The sequence below is a fragment of the Pholcus phalangioides genome, unplaced genomic scaffold, assembly GCF_987345545.1.
Source record: "Pholcus phalangioides strain wild (caught in Gottingen) unplaced genomic scaffold, Ppha-v1.0 ptg000024l_1, whole genome shotgun sequence".
In the NCBI taxonomy this organism is placed as follows: Eukaryota; Metazoa; Arthropoda; class Arachnida; order Araneae; family Pholcidae; genus Pholcus; species Pholcus phalangioides.
The window spans coordinates 17,827,193-17,846,525 of NW_028301616.1; the positions used below are offsets into that span (position 1 = coordinate 17,827,193).

Consider the following 19,333-nt stretch of genomic DNA (forward strand, 5'->3'; position numbering starts at 1 on the left):
CCTCTCATCCTAAACTGTCCGCTAACCCATTCATTTGATTTTCAACCGTCCTGTTGCAAGAAAAAAGGTAATTCAGGCTTTTCCTGTCCCCCCCCCCCACATAAAATTTTGCTGTTTTGAATAAGTCTGATTATATAATACTCGTATGTACAGTGATAACTTGATTCAAGAGATCAATTCTATCCTCGAAATTGTATCTTGAATCAACTATTGTATCACAAAATAACGGAGACCCCATTGATTCATTCACAGCACAAAAATACCAACACAACAAAAATCAATTACCATAATATAGCAAATAAAAAAATAGTTTTGGTTCCATCAAACAAAACTCATTCAAACAATGTGGTTAGCCTTGACTTATTGGAAGCTCCCGAGCTTGTGTTGAATGAGCTCTTATATATTGCTTGTTTGTTAGGCGAATATTTGCTCGTGAGTTGAAGTATATTTTTTTATGCTCATACAACTTGGATTATTGACAAGAGACACCCGTAGGTTACGGCAGCCATTGCATGTGAATAAGTTCAATTTGTGGCATAAAAAAATATCGTTCGTTGTTAAAGCCATTCACCAAAGGACAAAAGACTTATCGATTTGAAGCTGTGAGTGAGGTTCGACTCAGATAAGCTCGCTTTAAAATGTATCTTAACTTTAGAGCTCACTCGTATTTTAATTGTACCTCGATAAGCTCAAAATAAATTATGATGTAGATCAGTGATCCCCAACGTAGGCGTTAACGCCCCTTGGGGGCGGTGGAAAGTTCCAAGGGACGGTAGAAGCAACGGGTTTAACATAGGATCCTATAGGTTCGATTGCGGTGGGAGAAAAAAATTTCTGAAGAAGGAGGCATGGGAAAAAAAGGTTGGGAAACTGATGTAGATATATATAATAGAAGGGCTTCACATATTTTTTCTAATCGCGAGCACTGCCTGTACCCATCATCAAAAGAGCGCCCTTATAACAGTTACTTAAAATGTCTGACTTTTCAAAGGGTCGTGTATAAAAATTACAAAAAAATAGAAAAATTAACTTTTTTGGTAAACCCAGTGTACTTCCAATCAGGGCCGTCTTAAGAGCACCATGGGCCCCCGGGTCAAGTGATTTTTCTGAGGCCCTACCTCGAAAATTTCAACCGGTTCTCATTTTTGTGAGGCCCCTTTTTTCTTGAGGCCCCCGGGCCCATGCGTTAAGACCGCACTGCTTCCAATAAGTGAAATGTAAATGTGGCTCTGAAATTTATTTGAGGGTCGTATACATATAAAAATAAAGAAATTGACTTTTGATACAGTGTTTGGATACTGTGATTTGGGAACCACACCCTCAGTCATTAGCGACAAATGCTGAACATTTTCAATGTCAAATGTATTCGTTGATACCGCATTTAAAAATACGAAATTTTTTTGTGAATCGCTTCTCAGAGCCCCATTTACATTTCACTTACTGGAAAATATAGCACAAAGATTATTTGGGAATTTTAAACATTTAATTCATTTTCAGTAACCGCGCGTCGTTTGAAAACTTTTTGTAATTGAAAGTATGTTTCTGAAGTCCACGGTTTACAATTTGGGACAGTCTGTCCACAATGGCAATGACTCGTCCGGGATAAGCAGCAACTCTTGGGGACCAGATTCGCGAATGTGTAAGTGGAAACAAGCGCGGATCTATGGGGGAAGGGGGTGATCGGGTGATTACCACCCCCGCAAGCGAAATTCGAATATGATATTTCATTCAATAAATCCGAAAATTACTTGCATCAATGTTTTTGATTAGATAACAAATTGAAGAAAACTTCGACTAAAAAACGGGACAGTGTGTGACGTATGGTCAACATATCCTTAATGTGTAAAAAAATATCGCCCCTCCCAACAGTGATCTCTAGATGCGCCCCTGAGTGGATATGTTTGCAAATGTATGTCCCTTCATGTTACATTACTTGCTTCGAATGAGGATCGGGTGAGGATAAAAAGAAAAATGGCAAAGTCTCTTCTGATTCACACCTCATAACCTGCAGAAACCACCATTTTCAACTCCTCCGTTCCTGTGTCCATTCTCTTTGGAGACACGGTATAGTCCGTCACTTCCGTTCCTGTGCATGCCGTCGGTGCCGTTGCGGTAGATCCCATTGTGACCGTCGCACCCGTTCCTGTACACCCCGTTGCTGCCGTTCTGATGAGGCCTGGTTTTCATCTCGGCATTGAACGGCGACGGATGGTGATTGGATCCCGAGGTGGTTTTACCGTTCTGTTTCACTTGAGGTTTTTCGGTTTTGCCGCTGTCGTCGTGTCCTCCCGCTCTACCGAAGATGATCTTCTCCATCGCCAAGAAAGGAGCTTCGAATGCCATGCTCACGATGACTGAAATGCCCAGCGACACCATGAAGTGGCCGAAAATATTGTACGCCTATGAAATAAAGGGAGAAAGAAAGGAACAACAATTCAATATAGTAAAAAGAATCCTAGGAACCAGGGCACCCAGCAAACACATTCTGGAATAGTAGCGTTTCCTTACCCAGTAGTAGTTATTGCAGTACATCCTGTCATGTGCGAATCCCTCATGGACCCAAATCACCAGCGGATGGATGAGGTAGAAGACGAAGGATATTCGACTTAGAGGTATCCACGCTTTCCAGCAGAGTATGTCGTTGATTACTCCTAGAATGTAAACATGATCAACTATACAGTAGAATCTCAAATTTTTCACGTTCTGGGCATATGAAAAACTCTTCTCCCCCCCCCCTCATTTATGCTAAATAACCCACCCAAATTTTCTCCGATTTTTGGATTCAAATATCTCAGCTAATATTGCACTTGGGAACGTGGAATTTTTGTTGTTGTTGCCCTCAGGAGAGACAGCGCAACAACTTTTTAATTGGGTTTTTGAGCACAGGATGTCCGTATAAAAGTATTTTTTTTTTAATTTTAATAACTATACAACCCCTTCGAACATGAATGACATATCTGAATTCCACACGTTACTTGGATACTTTTCATAATTGGCAGTATGCCTCTAAGATCAACGGTTCGCCAGTAATTTGCGGTGCTGGGTGTTAGCTATGAACCCAGATGCCGCGTGAATCGTAATATTCGATTAAGCTGGAAACTTGGACATTGTCTGTATGGGAGAAAGTTTTGTTCCAGAGGATTTTATCCGTTTAAGCTGGGGGTATCCGTTTATCCGTTACCCGATTAAGCGGGGCCGACTGTATATTCCTGCGATGTAGTAACCAAAAAAAGTAACGTGTATGTAGTAAGTCTCCCGCAGTGACCTTTGGAATAATTTTTTCTCAACATCTCTTCAGTAAGATGTTCCCAAAGTTTCGCAGCTGCTCTCTCATGGACTGATGGATATTTACGTTTTTAGGCAATTCGAAATAATGTAAATTTAGGTACATCAGTGTCCTAAGATACATAATTGGCTGAGGCAAAGCAAACTCAGAAGTTGCTCACCTCCATTGCCAGTGCAGCATACGAGAAGTAACCAGAATATGCCGAGAGCCCAGCAGAATTTCGAGGTGCCGCCGTAAAGAGCCGATTCCAAAGTGGTCCACATGCGGCCATTGTTCCACGAGTACGTTCCATACATCACTGTCAGCGTGAGAGTCGTGAAAAACAACCAACCAAAAAATCGCAGTGGCTTCAAGGAGAAAAAGTTAGAAAAACAAACAAAGACTTATGTAATACGGATCAATATGTACCATTCATAACACAGGGTGTCTCATAAATTCGTAAAAATGGAAGAAATCGATATATTTTTGAATGCGGTTTGCAAAAAGCTATTCTCTCGAAAGGTACAGATTCATTTGGTACAGAAAAAATGCCAATTTTTTGCTGATAAAGGGCGCTTTCCGGAAGGAGTGATTGGGCAACACCGTCTATAGCTGAAGACCTCCGCGCGAAGCTCGTGACGTCACTAAAGAAGGTCATCTCACCTATAACCATTGAATGTGCTACAAAAAAGGGTAAAGACGGCGCATGCGTCAGCCTGCTATATCCGCCGCTGTGGTGGTCGAGTGGTCATAGTGACGGACTCCCATCGCGAGGATCCGGGTTCAGACCCCACCGCAGTGGTGATCGGCTGAAGTTGGTTCTCAACTTCGAGGCGCAAATGCGAGCCGATCTCCCCGTTAAAAGTCTCGCCGCAGAGAGCAACAGGCCTACAACGCTATAATTATTCATTCATTACACTTCACGCTCTATGAGTTGAGGAAAAACTCATACTTTAAAAAATTTATTGCAGATGGCAGCACTACACATAACAAGCATTACACAGAAACAAACTTCACGTAAGGTTCATTATACATACACACACACACATTCCAACATGTACCAATTCGTTAGAGGTTCCGCACAGGAATATGGACGAGGTGCATGTCTGGTTTAGTAGCCTGCAATATCCAATGACTATAGGTTACATTAAGGAGACCCCTATTGTAGTGGCAATAGGTTACATAACCTTCTTCAGTGACGTCACGAGCTTAGCGCGGAGGCAAAACAACTTATACCCACCAATTAATAGGCCCACCAATGTCAGTATCACAATGAAAACTTTATACAAGCACCAGTGACAGGCAAATGCCGAAATGTGCGGTTAATCGTACACCCTGCATTCTACAGAACATTGATTTGCGTATTCATTTAGCGCCCTCTATCGACAAAAATTTGAACCAACGTTTTTTCTAAAACAAAAAATAAGTAAAAAAATATCCCCCTTTCGTAAGAATAACTTGTTTGCGCAAAACCGCATTCAAATATACTATTTCGTTAAATTTTTATGAATTTGTAAACGAACTATTTACAAATTTACGGGACACCCTGTGTCCTAAACTGCATCGATTAAAAATCATTTCGAGAGAAATAAACCAAATAAAAATTTTCTCCTCACCCTCGGTATGCGTAAATCGGGCTTCTTGACTATTATGTAGCCGAGGAGGACGCCCAGGAAATACGGGGCGACGTGTCCGTATGGCTTGAAATAATTTGGCACTTCGACGTACACACGATCGCTAAAGGACGCAGTAAAAGAAATTTCACTGTTGGAAAATACATTCGAGATGAAACATCGAAAACGAGCGTAAAAATGCGTGATCACATTGTACCCCGTTTGGATACGTGAACGGTACGCGTGATAACTAAAAAAAAAAAAAACGATGGCCATGAAAAATGTACAGTATAGCCTGACAATTAAAGGAATTGGGTTCTCACTTACTCGGGATCTGGAAAAACTCCTAAAGGACTGGGAGGGAGATCGAATATGACATTGACTAGGCCCGCAACAGTTGAGAAACCAACGACCAGAACTGCTCCGACCACGGCTGCTAGTTTCGGCCACCTTTAGCAGGTACGCAACAGAAATAAAGAGAACGACATGAGTTGTTTTGACTTATTTCATCGCCGTCAAAAATACTAGCTTCACCCAGGCTTTCTAAGATTATAGTCAACACGTGGTAGCCATTGAATTTAACAGAAAGAAACTTAATAAAACATGCAGAAAGGACTCACTTGATAAGAGGCAGCAAGACCAACAGGCCCAATACATGGAGCTGCATGTCCACTCCGAGATACCACGTATGCTCCAAGCACTGCAATCAATTAACACCATACTGAGATATAATTTTACAGAGATTGATAGAAGTCGCACATACACACGCGTGTTAAATACAGTGGGGGGAAAATATAATGAAGTATGCAGTTTCGAGATGCTGCAAAACTGTGGTTCTCAACTTTTATTTTGACATGTGCAGAGCCCTTTCTAGTAAATAATTTCTGTAGCGGAGCCCCGCAGGCTTCTTTTTTTAAAAATTTATCAAATTTACTGATTTAGTTTATTTTCCTCTAGTGCCCGCGGAGCCCCAAGGGTTGAGAACCGCTGCTATAAAACAACAACGGCTGAAGAAACGGACCCACAACTGCGATCCGTTAGGTACTGGAAGCCCCAGGCCGACTTCTTGGTCATCTTTGTGTAAAGTGTGACGACAATGTTGTTGCTGCAGCCAAAAGCTGTTCCCTATGCCATTTTTTCAAACTTTGAAAGGAAATTGATTTTTCCACCCTAAGGGTACGGACATCTACGCGCTGGTATACGATTCTGCGAAAGTTTGCATTGTTAGATTGGTTAAAAAGCCTCAGATATTAAATTTTCAAACAGATTTGACGAAATGAGCGTACAATTTTCAGCGATATTTTCATCATTAATTTGCAGCCAAGGAGTACCGCTATTCCCAGCATCGGTCATATTTGCTGTTAAGTATTACGGGGAAAAATATGCCGAAGTAAACACTATGCCAACTAGCACCGGTCTACCCCTCAAAAAAGAGACATTTTATGAAACCGCGTGTCGCTTGAAAACTTTTTGTAATTAAAAGTGTACTTTCTAAAGCAAACTGTAACAGAGATAGTCCTATGGACAAATAATTTGAACCATCCTGTATTGTTGGTAGAAACACTGGAAAACGAAACTTACGTAATCGTACGTGTTGACGTAGTTGTTGACGTAAAGAAGGTTCGTCCACCAGTTCGCTTTGCAATTCCTGATGAGAGGCTCGAAGTAAACTTTCCAAAGCGGACCCGAACCGATGATGGGAACCGCAATCAGAAGGCCGATCGTCATCATGTAAGGAGGCGTCAACCTGTTCATCCAACAAACGAACGGAAAAAGATCAATTATTCAGCCCTGACCAACAGCAAAAGCGTTGCGAAAAAAAATGGTCAATCGTTCCTTACCTCCAGAATCGATGGAAAATGTACATGGGGATGTTGAGACCCTTCCTCTTGTCTTGAGCCTTGAGTACTGAATATGTCACCAGCATACCACTGTCGATGTAACGAATTAATAAGTTAATCATCAGAAATGGGAGGAAATGAAAGATTATAAACTGAAAGACATTGATGATCAGTTGATAGCATTTCTCTGCCTTTTCAAATACGAGAGAGATATATTTTGAGTAGGCTGACCATATTTCCTGGAGAGAAATACGAGGAATTGGGATTCCAAATACGGGACATCGCCAATTATTGCCAAAAGTGTCGCCAAAACTTAACAAAGTTGCCAAATACTGCTGAAATTACGGCAAAAACAAAATGGGGGGAAATGAAGCATTACTGCAAATTGCAGTGGAATTCCACGATATAAAACGTTCACCAAGACAAATGTGGGATATTAATATTCTTATTTATAGTTGTAATTATCATAATATAATTTATGAGTTGAAAAATAATTGCAATCTTTGATTTCAATAAAGAATAAAAATTCAAGTAGGCTTCGCGTAAAAAACGGGGAAAACCGGGAAGGGCCAAAAAAACAGAAAATACAGGGACTGTCCCGGGAAACACGGGACGTATGGTCACCCTAATTCTCAGATATTCAAATTCGAAAAAGAGAGGAAAAGTGGGAAGAGGACATCATAAATGAGGGAAAGGATCGTTGTCCGTTAGTTTTTGCTGTTATTTCATAACTTTTCTCCGATTTTCGGATTCGAATATCTTAGCGAACATTGCACTTGGGAACGTGGAAATTTTTTCTGTTCGCCTCAAGAGATACAGGGCCAAAACTTTCTAATTGGAAGTTCGAAGACAAGGGGGACCGTATAAAAATTTAGATTTTTTTATTTTGTCTCACACACTGTTGTATTCTCACTCTCAAAACTGGTACAGGTTGATTTCTGAACACGTTTTAACCATTTTTTAAAATTCAAAACCGATACCTCTACGACGGGGACGGTTGATTAAATAAAAGCCGCATTGGCACTTACAGGACACCCTGCATAAGGTTTTTATGGTCACCTTTGAACGTATAGCAGTGAGTCGTTATCAAGATTTTTCTTCAAAGGAAGCCGTAGAAATCGCATCTGTTCCACTCGTTCTCTCTCAAGCTCTTCCATAGTGACGAGGTACCCGAAATTGGCGACGAGTAACCGAGGATTTAATGACATTGTTATGTATAAAAGGTGACTTTTATACATACTTATAAAAAGACTAAAGAAAAATGACGATTTAACCGGAGTGACGATTTACCGAGGTTTTACTGTACTATCAAAAGAATGTAGATAAAATATAGTAGGTCAATTTACAAACCTTATCAGTATGTAAGTATCTACGGTCAACATGGCGTTCGCTATGATCTGGAAAGCAAAGTTCGGTGACAGCCACGACACGCATATGGATCTTTCTGTATTGAGGAAAAGAGAAAAATAGCGAATATGCATATTCAAATGCAAGCCACAAAAGCATGTAAATTACGTACATCAATTCATTTATGTGAAGAAGAAGGAAAAACAAGCGATTTTTTAGGCATATTTAAGGAATTTTTTGTGAGCTTGGTATTTATTTCGTTGAACATTGGAGATACAGTCGAATCCCGTTATAACGAACGCTAAGAGACCGGGGGAATCACTTCGTTATAACGAAATAAGGAAGCTAGCATTATTCTCATGTAAACTTATTTGGGGGGGATTAGAAAAGTGTTTGTTAAAACGAGATTTCCGCTGTAACGGTATTCGACTGTAGTTCAACTTCCACCTCTTCAGTAGCGGTGCACAACCTCCAGCCGGGGGTGCCAAATGCGGCCCGTCAAGGGGTTCCTGTAGAAAAGTTATCAGTGCAAACACGATACGATGAATACCTAGGCTGACCATATTTCTTTCGTAAAAATATTGGATTTTGTCAAAAAAAGTTATCGAGGCAAGTATAATTGCCATTTACAGCCGAAAAAATAGTCAAAAGGTAGTAAAGTTGTCATTAACCGCAGAAAAAATTTTCAGAGGCAAGTGAAGTCGCCAGTTGCAGCCAAAAAAAAATGTCAGAATTAAGTAAAATTGCTAGTTGCTGCCGAAAAATTTGTCAAAGGTAAATTAATTTGTCAATTAAAGACGAAAAATTTGTCGAAGGCAAGCAAAACTGCCAGTTACAGCTGAAAAATTTTTCAAAGGCGAGTAAAAGTGGCATTTACAGCCAAAAAAATTATCAAAGGCAAATAAAGTTGTCAATTACAGCCGGAAAATTTGTCAAAGACAAGTAAAATAGACATTTACAACCGGAAAATTTTTCAAATACCGCATATCTGAAAAGTTTGTGCACCCCCTGCTCTTCAGGAGGACTTCTGCTCAATAACATCCATTGGAAATTAAAATAGTAAACCTACTCATCATATTATAATCGGCGTATAGATACGTATGTCCAGCAAGAACCCAGGTCACTGTGATGAACCTGACTCCATTGACGGCACCAAGGTTGTGCCGCGGTGCCTTGGTGCTGATGAGCTTCCGGAAATTGGTGTACACCGAAAAGCACACCAGGAAACGGTACAGCAGCTCTGCGGAAGAAGCAAAAATAAAGCTCTTTTCATAAAACTCAACTCGCATGAATAATAAGAGTATGGTATCAATAGTATAAGTGCATAATTCTGCAAAGACATTGATTGATTGATCTTTGATAAGAAGTTCTAGTTCGGGGCCGTACAGTTGGAACGAGTTCAGTGACGTGCAGACATAGAAACATGACCGCTGACCACCCAGTGAGATTACCTTAGGATGGTTTGCGCTCTTTCCCAAAGAATTGAACGGTCTTTGAGAGCACCGTCAGTGACGTAAAGTTTGTCTTAGTTCAGTGACGTACAATTAATACTAATTTTGTGAGCTATATATAGTTGGTGCTAGTTCAGTGTCGTACAGTCAGTGCTATAGTTCAGTGTCGTACAGTCAGTGCTATAGTTCAGTGTCGTACAGTCAGTGCTAGTTCAATGTTCAGTGTCGTACAGTCAGTGCTAGTTCAATGTTCAGTGTCGTACAGTCAGTGCTAGTTCAATGTTCAGTGACGTACAGTTTGTTCCAGTTCAGTGACGTACAGTTTGTTCCAGTTCAGTGACGTACAGTTTGTTCTAGTTCAATGACGCACAGTTTGTTCTAGTTCAGTGACGTACAGTTTGTTCTAGTTCAATGACGCACAGTTTGTTATAGTTCAGTGACGTACAGTCAGTGCTAGTTCAATGTTCAGTGTCGTACAGTCAGTGCTAGTTCAATGTACAGTGTCGTACAGTCAGTGCTAGTTCAATGTTCAATGACGTACAGTTTGTTCCAGTTCAGTGACGTACAGTCAGTGCTAGTTCAATGTTCAGTGTCGTACAGTCAGTGCTAGTTCAATGTACAGTGTCGTACAGTCAGTGCTAGTTCAATGTTCAATGACGTACAGTTTGTTCCAGTTCAGTGACGTACAGTTTGTTCTAGTTCAATGACGCACAGTTTGTTCTAGTTCAGTGACGTACAGTCAGTGCTAGTTCAATGTTCAGTGTCGTACAGTCAGTGCTAGTTCAATGTTCAGTGTCGTACAGTCAGTGCTAGTTCAATGTACAGTGTCGTACAGTCAGTGCTAGTTCAATGTTCAGTGTCGTACAGTCAGTGCTAGTTCAATGTTCAGTGACGTACAGTTTGTTCTAGTTCAGTGATGTACACTTTGTTCTAGTTCAGCGACGTACAGTTTGTTCTAGTTCAGTGACGCAGTTTGTCCTATTTTAGTGACGTGTAGTTAGTACTAGTTCAGTGACGCACCGATATGGCCGGAGTTGGTGTGTGGTGAAGTAGATCTCATCGTGGAAGCCCCTATGCAACTGAGGGGTCCACGAATGGCCCTCACAAGGGGGGGGGAAGGAGGCTGTCAGGGCTCCTACCCGTTTTTCACCCTACAAATTTCGTAATAGATGTGCTTTTGAACAGTCTGACCTGAAGGGCCCATTAAAGACCCCAGTCTAGGGTCCCTCTTGCAGGATGTGTTACATGCACTCACGTGTTTAGATGGCGCCGGGTGTCTCGTAAAAAACACGTACATTCTGAAATCCGAGAATCCTCACTTCTAGTGGATAAAAAATTGCCATAAAACATCCATAAAAAAAAACCAACTCATTACATTCTGATGAATCAGGAAATGATATTCATGAACTTCTGGAGCTTTTGGTTCGAAAATTCAGAAATTTCGTAAAGAAACGAGTGTTTTTGTGCGTGTGTTTCAATGTAGTGCCGATGTATCATGATATTAATAAATATTTTTTGAGCAATAATATTAGTTATATCGTTGCTCCAAAATTGTAACAGTTATTCTTCGTGTGTACGGTAAATACATAATTAATGTTAGTATAAGATGCACAAGACATACCTTTAGTTCCAATTTATATCCCTTCCGATTGCAGCACAAATCTACTTACCATCATAATGGAGGGAGGGGGGTTCTCGAGCTATTTGATTCGCAGGGGCGTTCGAGAGATGGGTCGTACAAATTCACTTGCAGTCCTGTTATAAATACACGTCGTTATTGCGTCGCTGGTTTCACTAATTTCAAAGTGCGAACAGCGTCAAGGGTCAAATCTTGTTTTGGATTTTGGAAAAATAATTAAGAACCCCTGGGTTGAGGGATGAAATTTTCGCCCCGCTATGATCTGGCTTCCAGGGCACCAGACCAGCACCTCCTCGAAGGCCTCCGCACTCTGCTTGTGACGTCGGTAAGTAGTCTATTTATTTTCCCCCTCAGAATATTCAGGGAAAAAAATTCCCTGCTCGTGCCAGGCCAGACCATCATCAGAATTGTATCATCGTTGTGAGGAAAAGAAATGATCTCGGGCTTAGAATTGGCGATTTCTATGCCCCACATCTAATCACTATGCGGTATTTGTGAGCCAATCAAGAAGATTCTACGCCAAAATAAGAAGAAACGAAATAGGATGCTGTGTTTCAAAATGTGGCGAAAATGCTAGGCAGCCTGAATGACGTTTATGGCAAACGGTGCAGAGGCCTTCTGTCTCTAGGAGGTGCTGACCAGACCCGCTTCTTCCCCCCCCCCCACACTCCAATTGCGGCCTTACAGATAACTACCATATTCGAAAAATAACAAGCAGCAAACGATGTGCAATATGAAACAATAATTATTGTGCTAATTCTGGAAAATAGAAACACTTGCTTTTAGTGATCGCTGGTGGCTCTGGATCGTCGTCGTCACGGCGCAGAGTTGTGATCACATCCAGTGATGTCCCGATAAATAAAAGGACTCCGACTACTCCAACGACTATCCTGTAAAGAGAAAATTCATGCGAGAAACCTTTGTATTCAATGGTGTGGAGATGTCATGTACAGAGTGGTTACAAAATAAACTGACACTGCTAAGACGTATGTAACACTCATTCTGATGGAGAAACTTGGATATATGGACTATGGGGAGGGGGGGGGGGGAAGAAAGATTCAAAAATTAGTTGAATTTTTTACCACCAGGTGAGAAAGTGGCTCTTTTTTATCGCAGTTATCTTTTTCGCACTGTCCGAATAACGAAAATACCAAGTTTCGATGAAATACAACCACTACTACGCGCGGGCGCTACATAGGTCGGAGTAGCGTCCGCTTGATTTAACTGACACTACTCCGACCTATGTAGCGAAGCTATGCAGCTTTTCGCCTCCACTCTCACCGTGGTCCATATATCCTACATACCAAGTTTCATCAGAATGGGCGCTACATACGTGTGAGTAGTGCCGGTTTTTATTTATAACCACCGCGTATTTATAAATCAGAAATATTAAATTATTTAAAAATGAACGAATCAATATGTGTGAATTGATTTCACGTGAATTCTGGTCACCCTATTATAGGAAGAGAGGAACATTTAGTACCATTGATTACTTTGTAACTGTACTAGCAAAAATACCCGGGTCTTCTTCAATTGCTGGTAGGATTGAAAAAGTGTCAAACCATTATAAAGGCATATACACTATAATACTGGCGGAATCAAAGAAGTGACAAACCATTGCAAAGGCACGTGAATGTCTGAAACGCATTGCTAGGGAACCACGACAACTGAGGCAAACATTCCGAAAGTGATTGTTGGGCCCAGGAACCAGATTTTTGATCGTCTGGGGCAGTGGTCGGCAAAACTCATTAGTCAATAAAGCCAAATATCAACAGTACAACCATTGAAATTTCTTTCGAGAGCCAAACTTTTTAAAACTTTATCCACATTCGTCTTGTATATGACCGATATTGAATGCGGATGGAGAGAGGTGGAGGCCCACGAGCGTCGTCTTCTATGACCTGGCCGGGGTAGAGATTGACGTTCCTTAGTAAGGAAAACATTGCTTGTCTGCATCGTCTGAAAGGCTCCATTTGTACCAACGGCTAAAACTTCTCCCGGACCCGCGTCCGCACCAGCGCCGTGTGAAAGGGCCCTAAGCCAGCCTACGGTTTGCAGGAGCTCTACATCCCACGGTAAGAAACGCACTGACGGTGACGGCCAACAGGATCCGACAAAACGAGGTCTGTTTATTTAGCGGAAGGGAATGTTTGTGAAACTACGGAAAACCGCTACAAAAACTGTATACTCACAGCACAGCCAGTTGTTCATTATCGACGTTGAATTGCTGTTTGGATTCACAGTGTTTGATGTCGAGGTTTCCCTTCAGACTTATTTGCTCGGGAACTGAAAAGAATCAAAATAAATTATTTGTAGAATATAAAATCAAAGAAATAATTCTCCAGAAAAAAATGAAAGAAATCAAGAATCTTGGAAAACGGGAGGTAATTTCGGAATAAATGAAAGAAATAATTTCGGGATAAATTAAGGAAATTATTACAGAATTGATGAAAGAAATTACTCTGGAATAAATCAAAGAAATAGTTTTAGAATTTTTGAAGTAAATAATTTGAGAATTAGTGGAAAAAAAGATAAATTAGTGGGAAAAAAGGATAAATTAGTGGAAAAAAGATAAATTAGTGGAAAAAAGGATAAATTAGTGAAAAAAAGGATAAATTAGTGAAAAAAAATTAGTGAAAAAAAGATAAATTAGTGGAAAAAGATAAATTAGTGGGAAAAAGGATAAATTAGTGAAAAAAGATAAATTAGTGAAAAAAGATAAATTAGTGAAAAAAAAGATAAATTAGTGGGAAAAAGATAAATTAGTGAAAAAAAGATAAATTAGTGAAAAAAAAGATAAATTAGTGGGAAAAAAATTAGTGAAAAGAAGATAAATTAGTGGAAAAAAAGATAAATTAGTGGTGAAAAAAAAACTATAACTATGGAAAGGAATGTGATTTCAAGATACGTTGAGAACGAAAATAACTTGAGAATTACGGCAATAAGTAATTAAAAAATCATTTGAAATCAGAATTAATTAATTTAATCAGAAATTAATCGAGATCTTTTTTTCAGATATGGGAGGGGGGGGGGTCATTCAAGTATTGCGTCAACATCGATGGAAGGGAGGGGGTTTCCGATTTGCTGACTTTTGGTGACAAGGGGGGGGGGTTTGGATAATGCTTACATCATCAACCACCCTTTATGAATGTATGAAATATTCTTAATGACATCTTATCAGGTGCGTCAAAAACGGAAAAAAAAACCCACCTTTCGACAGTTATTGGGCACCTGAACTAACATTCTACCTATTGATAAGTCCCCTACAGAGCTACTTTAGTGATCTCTAAATGTTTCACGGATCCTTCAAGCGCTCTGGAAATATGTCCGGGCTGCTTAAGTGCTTTGGAACTGTGCCACGCATCACTCAAGTGATCCGTAATTGTGCCACGGATCACTTAAGTAATCTGGGAATGTTCCACGGGTAACTTGAGTGATGCAGAACCGCACTGGGGGGGGGGGGGGGCGCTTAAGTGCTCTAAAACTGTGCCACATGTCACTCAAGGGATCTCTAAATGTGCCACGGGTCGTTTAAGTGTTGTGTAACAGTGTCGCGGGTTGCTTGAGTGATCTTTGAACGTGAAAGTGATTGATCTTTGAGGCCTACTTCAGTGATCTGAAAATGTGCCACGGGCCACTTAAATACTCTGGAATTGTGCCACGGGTCATTTAAGCGATTTGTAAATGCGCCGCTTAGTTAGTTTTTACAAAATTAGGTTTGAGGGGGCAAGCCCCATCAGATAACCTTCAGGGCCACATTTGGTCTGCGGGTCAAGGGCTTACCATACCATATATAGCTTAAAGAGTGGGTCGCAATGAATTTTTGAAAAAGAAATTTCAAGTTCATACCCTTCAAACAGCATTGAAATTAACAGAAATCGATTATAACAACGTATAAACGTATTTTCTTTCGAAATTTTAATTAAAAATAAAGTCTTTTTTTTGCATGCAGGGGGGGGGGTGCAGGAGCCCTCTATGCCCCCCCCTCCCACGTACGTTTCTGATCCCACCAATATGCGTTAGGAGGTGGGGGCAGTGCTGACCAAATTTTGCTGACGAGGAGGTGGGGTCAAAAATGGCTGAAAAATTTGCTTACGTAATACTTGAACGGCCCCTAGGGAGAAAAAATGATTTCAGGACTGATATCAAAATTTATGATTAATAAAAGAAATAATTTCAGCATAAATAAAAGTCCTTAATTAATTTTTCTCCCCGTTTAATTGGGGCCCCCACGGGCGCCTTCTATTAAGATGTCACTATATTACCATAGTTGGTGGCCCCCACCGGGCTTCGTGGGAAGTTTCAATTCGGCCCGCGGTGTCCGAAAAGGTTGAAGATACCTGAGGTTAAATTTCACGGAAATTTTTTCAAAAATTTCGTTTCATACTCACTCTGCGAGAGAATGTTTTTTATGTCCGTCGCGGTGCAGGAATTCGGCATGCACACGCCCATGCGTAGGGCCAAGCTGTAGAACCAATGGGCGTTCCTCGCGGACTGCGCAAAGCTCTGAAAAAACAGTAAAAACAAACAAAATTTATCGGTGCGATTTATTGCATGAGTTTTTCGATTTCACCGTTTCTGGTTGATGCATTCGCTCAACGCTTTGCTTAATTAACTTTTTTTTTCCAATTAATTAATTTTCATACAAATTTTTGTATGAAATAAACTAACATTTTTGGAAATTAAAAGGTCTAACGAGAGAAGAGAGAGAGAGAGAGAGATGGAGCAGAGCCGCCCTTTGGAATATGCGGTTGCACCGGGCCCCGCGTTTTGGGGAAGGGCCCCGCACTTACAGCAATAGCATTTCCTTTCGTAAATTCTGGATTTTCATCATATTTTTGGAATTCTCCATTTTCGGCAATAATATATAATATATATATATATAATATATACAGGGTGATTATAAAAAAACTATCCCGACATATGGGCCCCTAACTATCATACCATTCACAGAAACTGAATGAAATTTTGGCATAAGGTATTTTGAGGTATGCGCTCAAGAATGATATGCAAAACAACAGTGTCACTCTAACAGTTACAGTTACAGTGAGAAAATTTCGAAAATATCAAATGGCAGCACCAAGTTTTTTGTATTGGAATGTGATCTCCATTGTGAAAAACCCTAAATAGCGTTCGAACGGCAACTGTAGCATGAAAATCACCGGCGGTAGATAGGCTAAAAGTGAGGACAACCAATAAGGAACATTAATGCTCTGGTAAAGTCACGGCAAAGTCCTTTTTACTTTTTCCATGCCTAGCTCCGGGGATTTTCGTGCTGCAGGTGCCATTCCAACTCTATTTAGTGTTTTTCAGTATGGAGATCGCATTCCAATACAAAAAACTTGGTGTTGCCATTTGATATTTTCGAAATTTTCTCACTGTAACCGTAACTGTTAGAGTGACACTGTTGTTTTCCATATCATTCTTCAGCGCATACCTCAAAATACCTTATGCCAAAATTCCATTCAGTTTCTGTGAATGGTATGATAGTTAGGGGCCCATATGTCTTCCATTTATCCTGAACTTTCGCAAGTGTTTGTGGAACTATTTCTTCCATTTATCCTGAATCTACAATTTATTCTGAACTTTCGGCCGTGTGGTGTGTGTGTGGTTTCTGGATTTAATTTCTTCCATTTATCCTGAACTTCCGGCAGGTTCTGGAATTATTTCTTGCATTTATCCTGAACTCTCACAAATTTCCGGAGTTATTTCTTGCATTTATTCGGAATTTCCGCTAATTTTTGGAATTATTTCTCGCATTTTCGAAATTCTATCTGCCTGAAAATCTTCTGTTTTTCCGAACACAATGCAGTCAGTAAATGTCAATTCTATCTCTTCCAGTTTTTTTATTGTTATTATTATTATTATTATTAGTTTTTCAAATTTACCAGTCAATTTTGGGACACACTGTGTATTTCAGACCAAATTTCGGATTTCTACTGTACTGGCAATGTTATTGTCGATTTCTATTGCACTGTACGTCAATGTTAAAAAAAAAAAATTCATACATATAATATATAACAATTGTTATTTTTCCCCTTACCGTATCTCCCACGCTTATATTCTTGAGGTCCGGGATCTTGTGGAATAAGGTGTACAGTTTAGGCTTCGGTGGCAACAGTGGGGTGAAAGTGACCAGGCAATACATACCCTTCTGGGGGTTACCGTCGGGATCCTTGATGACCGGCATCTCGATGTTGACGCATTGGTCGTAATCTCCTAGTGCTGCCAGAGTGCCCGTGAACATGCCGCCTGGTGGCTTACCCCAAGCGTCGATCACTGTAAATATGACAAAAAAAAAATGGTTTATTTCTGTATTTTGAATACGCCTTTTCATACATGACGGAAAATGAACAAAAAGTTCCGAGCTAAAGAGAACTATGAAGAAAGACGTCGCTCTTCTATGACAATGAATGAATGAACGCCAGGGTCTCTGCCACCGGACCTATCCCGTTGCCGAGATCTCTTCCAGCCCTGCTTCGTGGCAGAGAACAAAGTGAGCGCACCTGACAGTCTGAGTGTGTAACTAGTGTTGTCTCTGATATTTCAGTGCTGCCATCTATACTTCAAATTGTGAGTGAAGTGTAATGATTGAATATTTGTAACGTTGTAGGCCTGTTGCTCTCTGCGCGGAGACTTTTTAACGGGGAGATCGGCTCGCATTCGCGCCTTGAAGTTGGGAACCACAGAAAAACCAACTACAGCCGACCCACCACTGTGGCGCCGGTGGGGTTCGAACCCGGATCCTCGCGATGCGAGTCCGTCACTGTGACCACTCACTCGACCACCACAGCGGCTGCTCTTCTATGACAGCTTCATCGACAGCTGTCGATGTTTCAGGAAAGGGAAATTTATCTCTCCGTGAGGGCAGAGAGGAATTTTCCTTTAATGAAGCATCGATAGCTCCTCATCCAGCCAGTTTTCTGTGTCTGTCCTATTTACAAGGGGGAGCGACGTCTTTCGTCATATACGTCTCCATCTGGTGGCCCTGACACGCATTTGCGAGCTATTGGTGGAATGTCGCCGCCGTCCATCGCACGGAACCGTTCTGCATATACATACGCTCCAAGGAGGGGAAATTCTACCTGTCTTCATAGCTTAGTTGGTAGAGCACTCGTCCGGGAAACGAGAGACCGGGGTTCGTGTGGGCAGAGATGAATTTCCCTTTTTCCTGAAACATCGATATCTCCTCATCCTGCCAGTTTTCTGCATCTGTTGTAAAGAGAACTAGGTCAGTGAGCGACCAAAAGAGTGATTTATATTGTTCCTAAGCACTCGAGTGACAAGAAAGTGAGCAAGCATGTGTCGGAGGGAAAGGGCGCATTGTGTAAATTTGGATCGTCCCGTATGCTACAGGATAGACAAATTTTTCTATACAGGGAGGGACGATCGTTCTTATTGACCCCGCCCGCAGTCCCGGATCCGCTCCGGAGCGAAGGCAGACATCTTCAGCTGCGAATGAGGCCGAGGCATATTTCTTCAGTTGCGAATGGAGTTGGGGCAGGCAGTGCCCTGTCTCTCTTGATGCCAACAAAAAAACTTCCATGTTTCTTGGTGCTATATTCACTGAGGTGTTCAAATTCGGAAAACAGAGGAAAGTTGAAAAAAAAGCCCCCATTAAATGCGGGAAAAACTGTTTACCCGTACTTAAACCTGTTTTTTTCCCCAACTTGCCTCCATTTTTTGAGTTGAGATATTTCAGTGAATACTGCACGTAGAAACTTGGATTTTTTGGCATCAGGAGAGATAAGGCAACAACTTTCTAATTGGGTTTTTTGAGCGCAGGGCATTCGTATAAAAAGTTAGTATTTTTATTAGGATACTTTTTCTAATTGGAAGTCGTCTCTCGAAGTCGTTGGATTGGATCGTCTCTCAATGGTTCGCTAATAAAATACCATACCTGTATGTGCCCTATATATATATATATATATATATATATATATATATATATATATACAGTCGAATCCCGTTTTAACGAATACCGTTACCGTTATAGCGAAAATCTCGTTTCAACGAACACTTTTCTAATCCCCCAGATAAGTTTAAATAGGGACATTTTTAAATAACCTGGATTTTTTTTATAACGAAATTTCTTTATAACGAAGTGATTTCTACGATCTCTTGGAGTTCGTTATAACGGAATTCGACTGTATATCGATGGAGTGACCCACGGTACA

At 40.8% G+C, this 19,333-nt stretch overlaps 1 protein-coding gene across 1 annotated transcript in view; it reads right to left on the minus strand.

Moving 5' to 3' along the window:
* Positions 1 to 1,215: 1,215 nt before the first annotated feature.
* LOC149068879 (nose resistant to fluoxetine protein 6-like) overlaps positions 1,216 to 19,333 on the minus strand; it is a 44,096-nt gene continuing 25,978 nt past the window's right edge. Inside the window, exons 2-15 of the mRNA XM_089250588.1 lie at positions 17,200 to 17,435; positions 15,548 to 15,662; positions 13,349 to 13,442; positions 11,937 to 12,046; positions 9,136 to 9,306; positions 8,070 to 8,163; positions 6,720 to 6,809; positions 6,460 to 6,625; positions 5,499 to 5,578; positions 5,206 to 5,328; positions 4,882 to 5,002; positions 3,447 to 3,633; positions 2,509 to 2,651; positions 1,216 to 2,400 (exon numbers count right to left, since the gene is read on the minus strand). Coding sequence (XP_089106714.1) covers positions 1,999 to 2,400; positions 2,509 to 2,651; positions 3,447 to 3,633; positions 4,882 to 5,002; positions 5,206 to 5,328; positions 5,499 to 5,578; positions 6,460 to 6,625; positions 6,720 to 6,809; positions 8,070 to 8,163; positions 9,136 to 9,306; positions 11,937 to 12,046; positions 13,349 to 13,442; positions 15,548 to 15,662; positions 17,200 to 17,435 — 2,132 coding nt within the window. The 3' untranslated portion in view covers positions 1,216 to 1,998. The remainder of the gene's footprint in view (positions 2,401 to 2,508; positions 2,652 to 3,446; positions 3,634 to 4,881; positions 5,003 to 5,205; positions 5,329 to 5,498; positions 5,579 to 6,459; positions 6,626 to 6,719; positions 6,810 to 8,069; positions 8,164 to 9,135; positions 9,307 to 11,936; positions 12,047 to 13,348; positions 13,443 to 15,547; positions 15,663 to 17,199; positions 17,436 to 19,333) is intronic.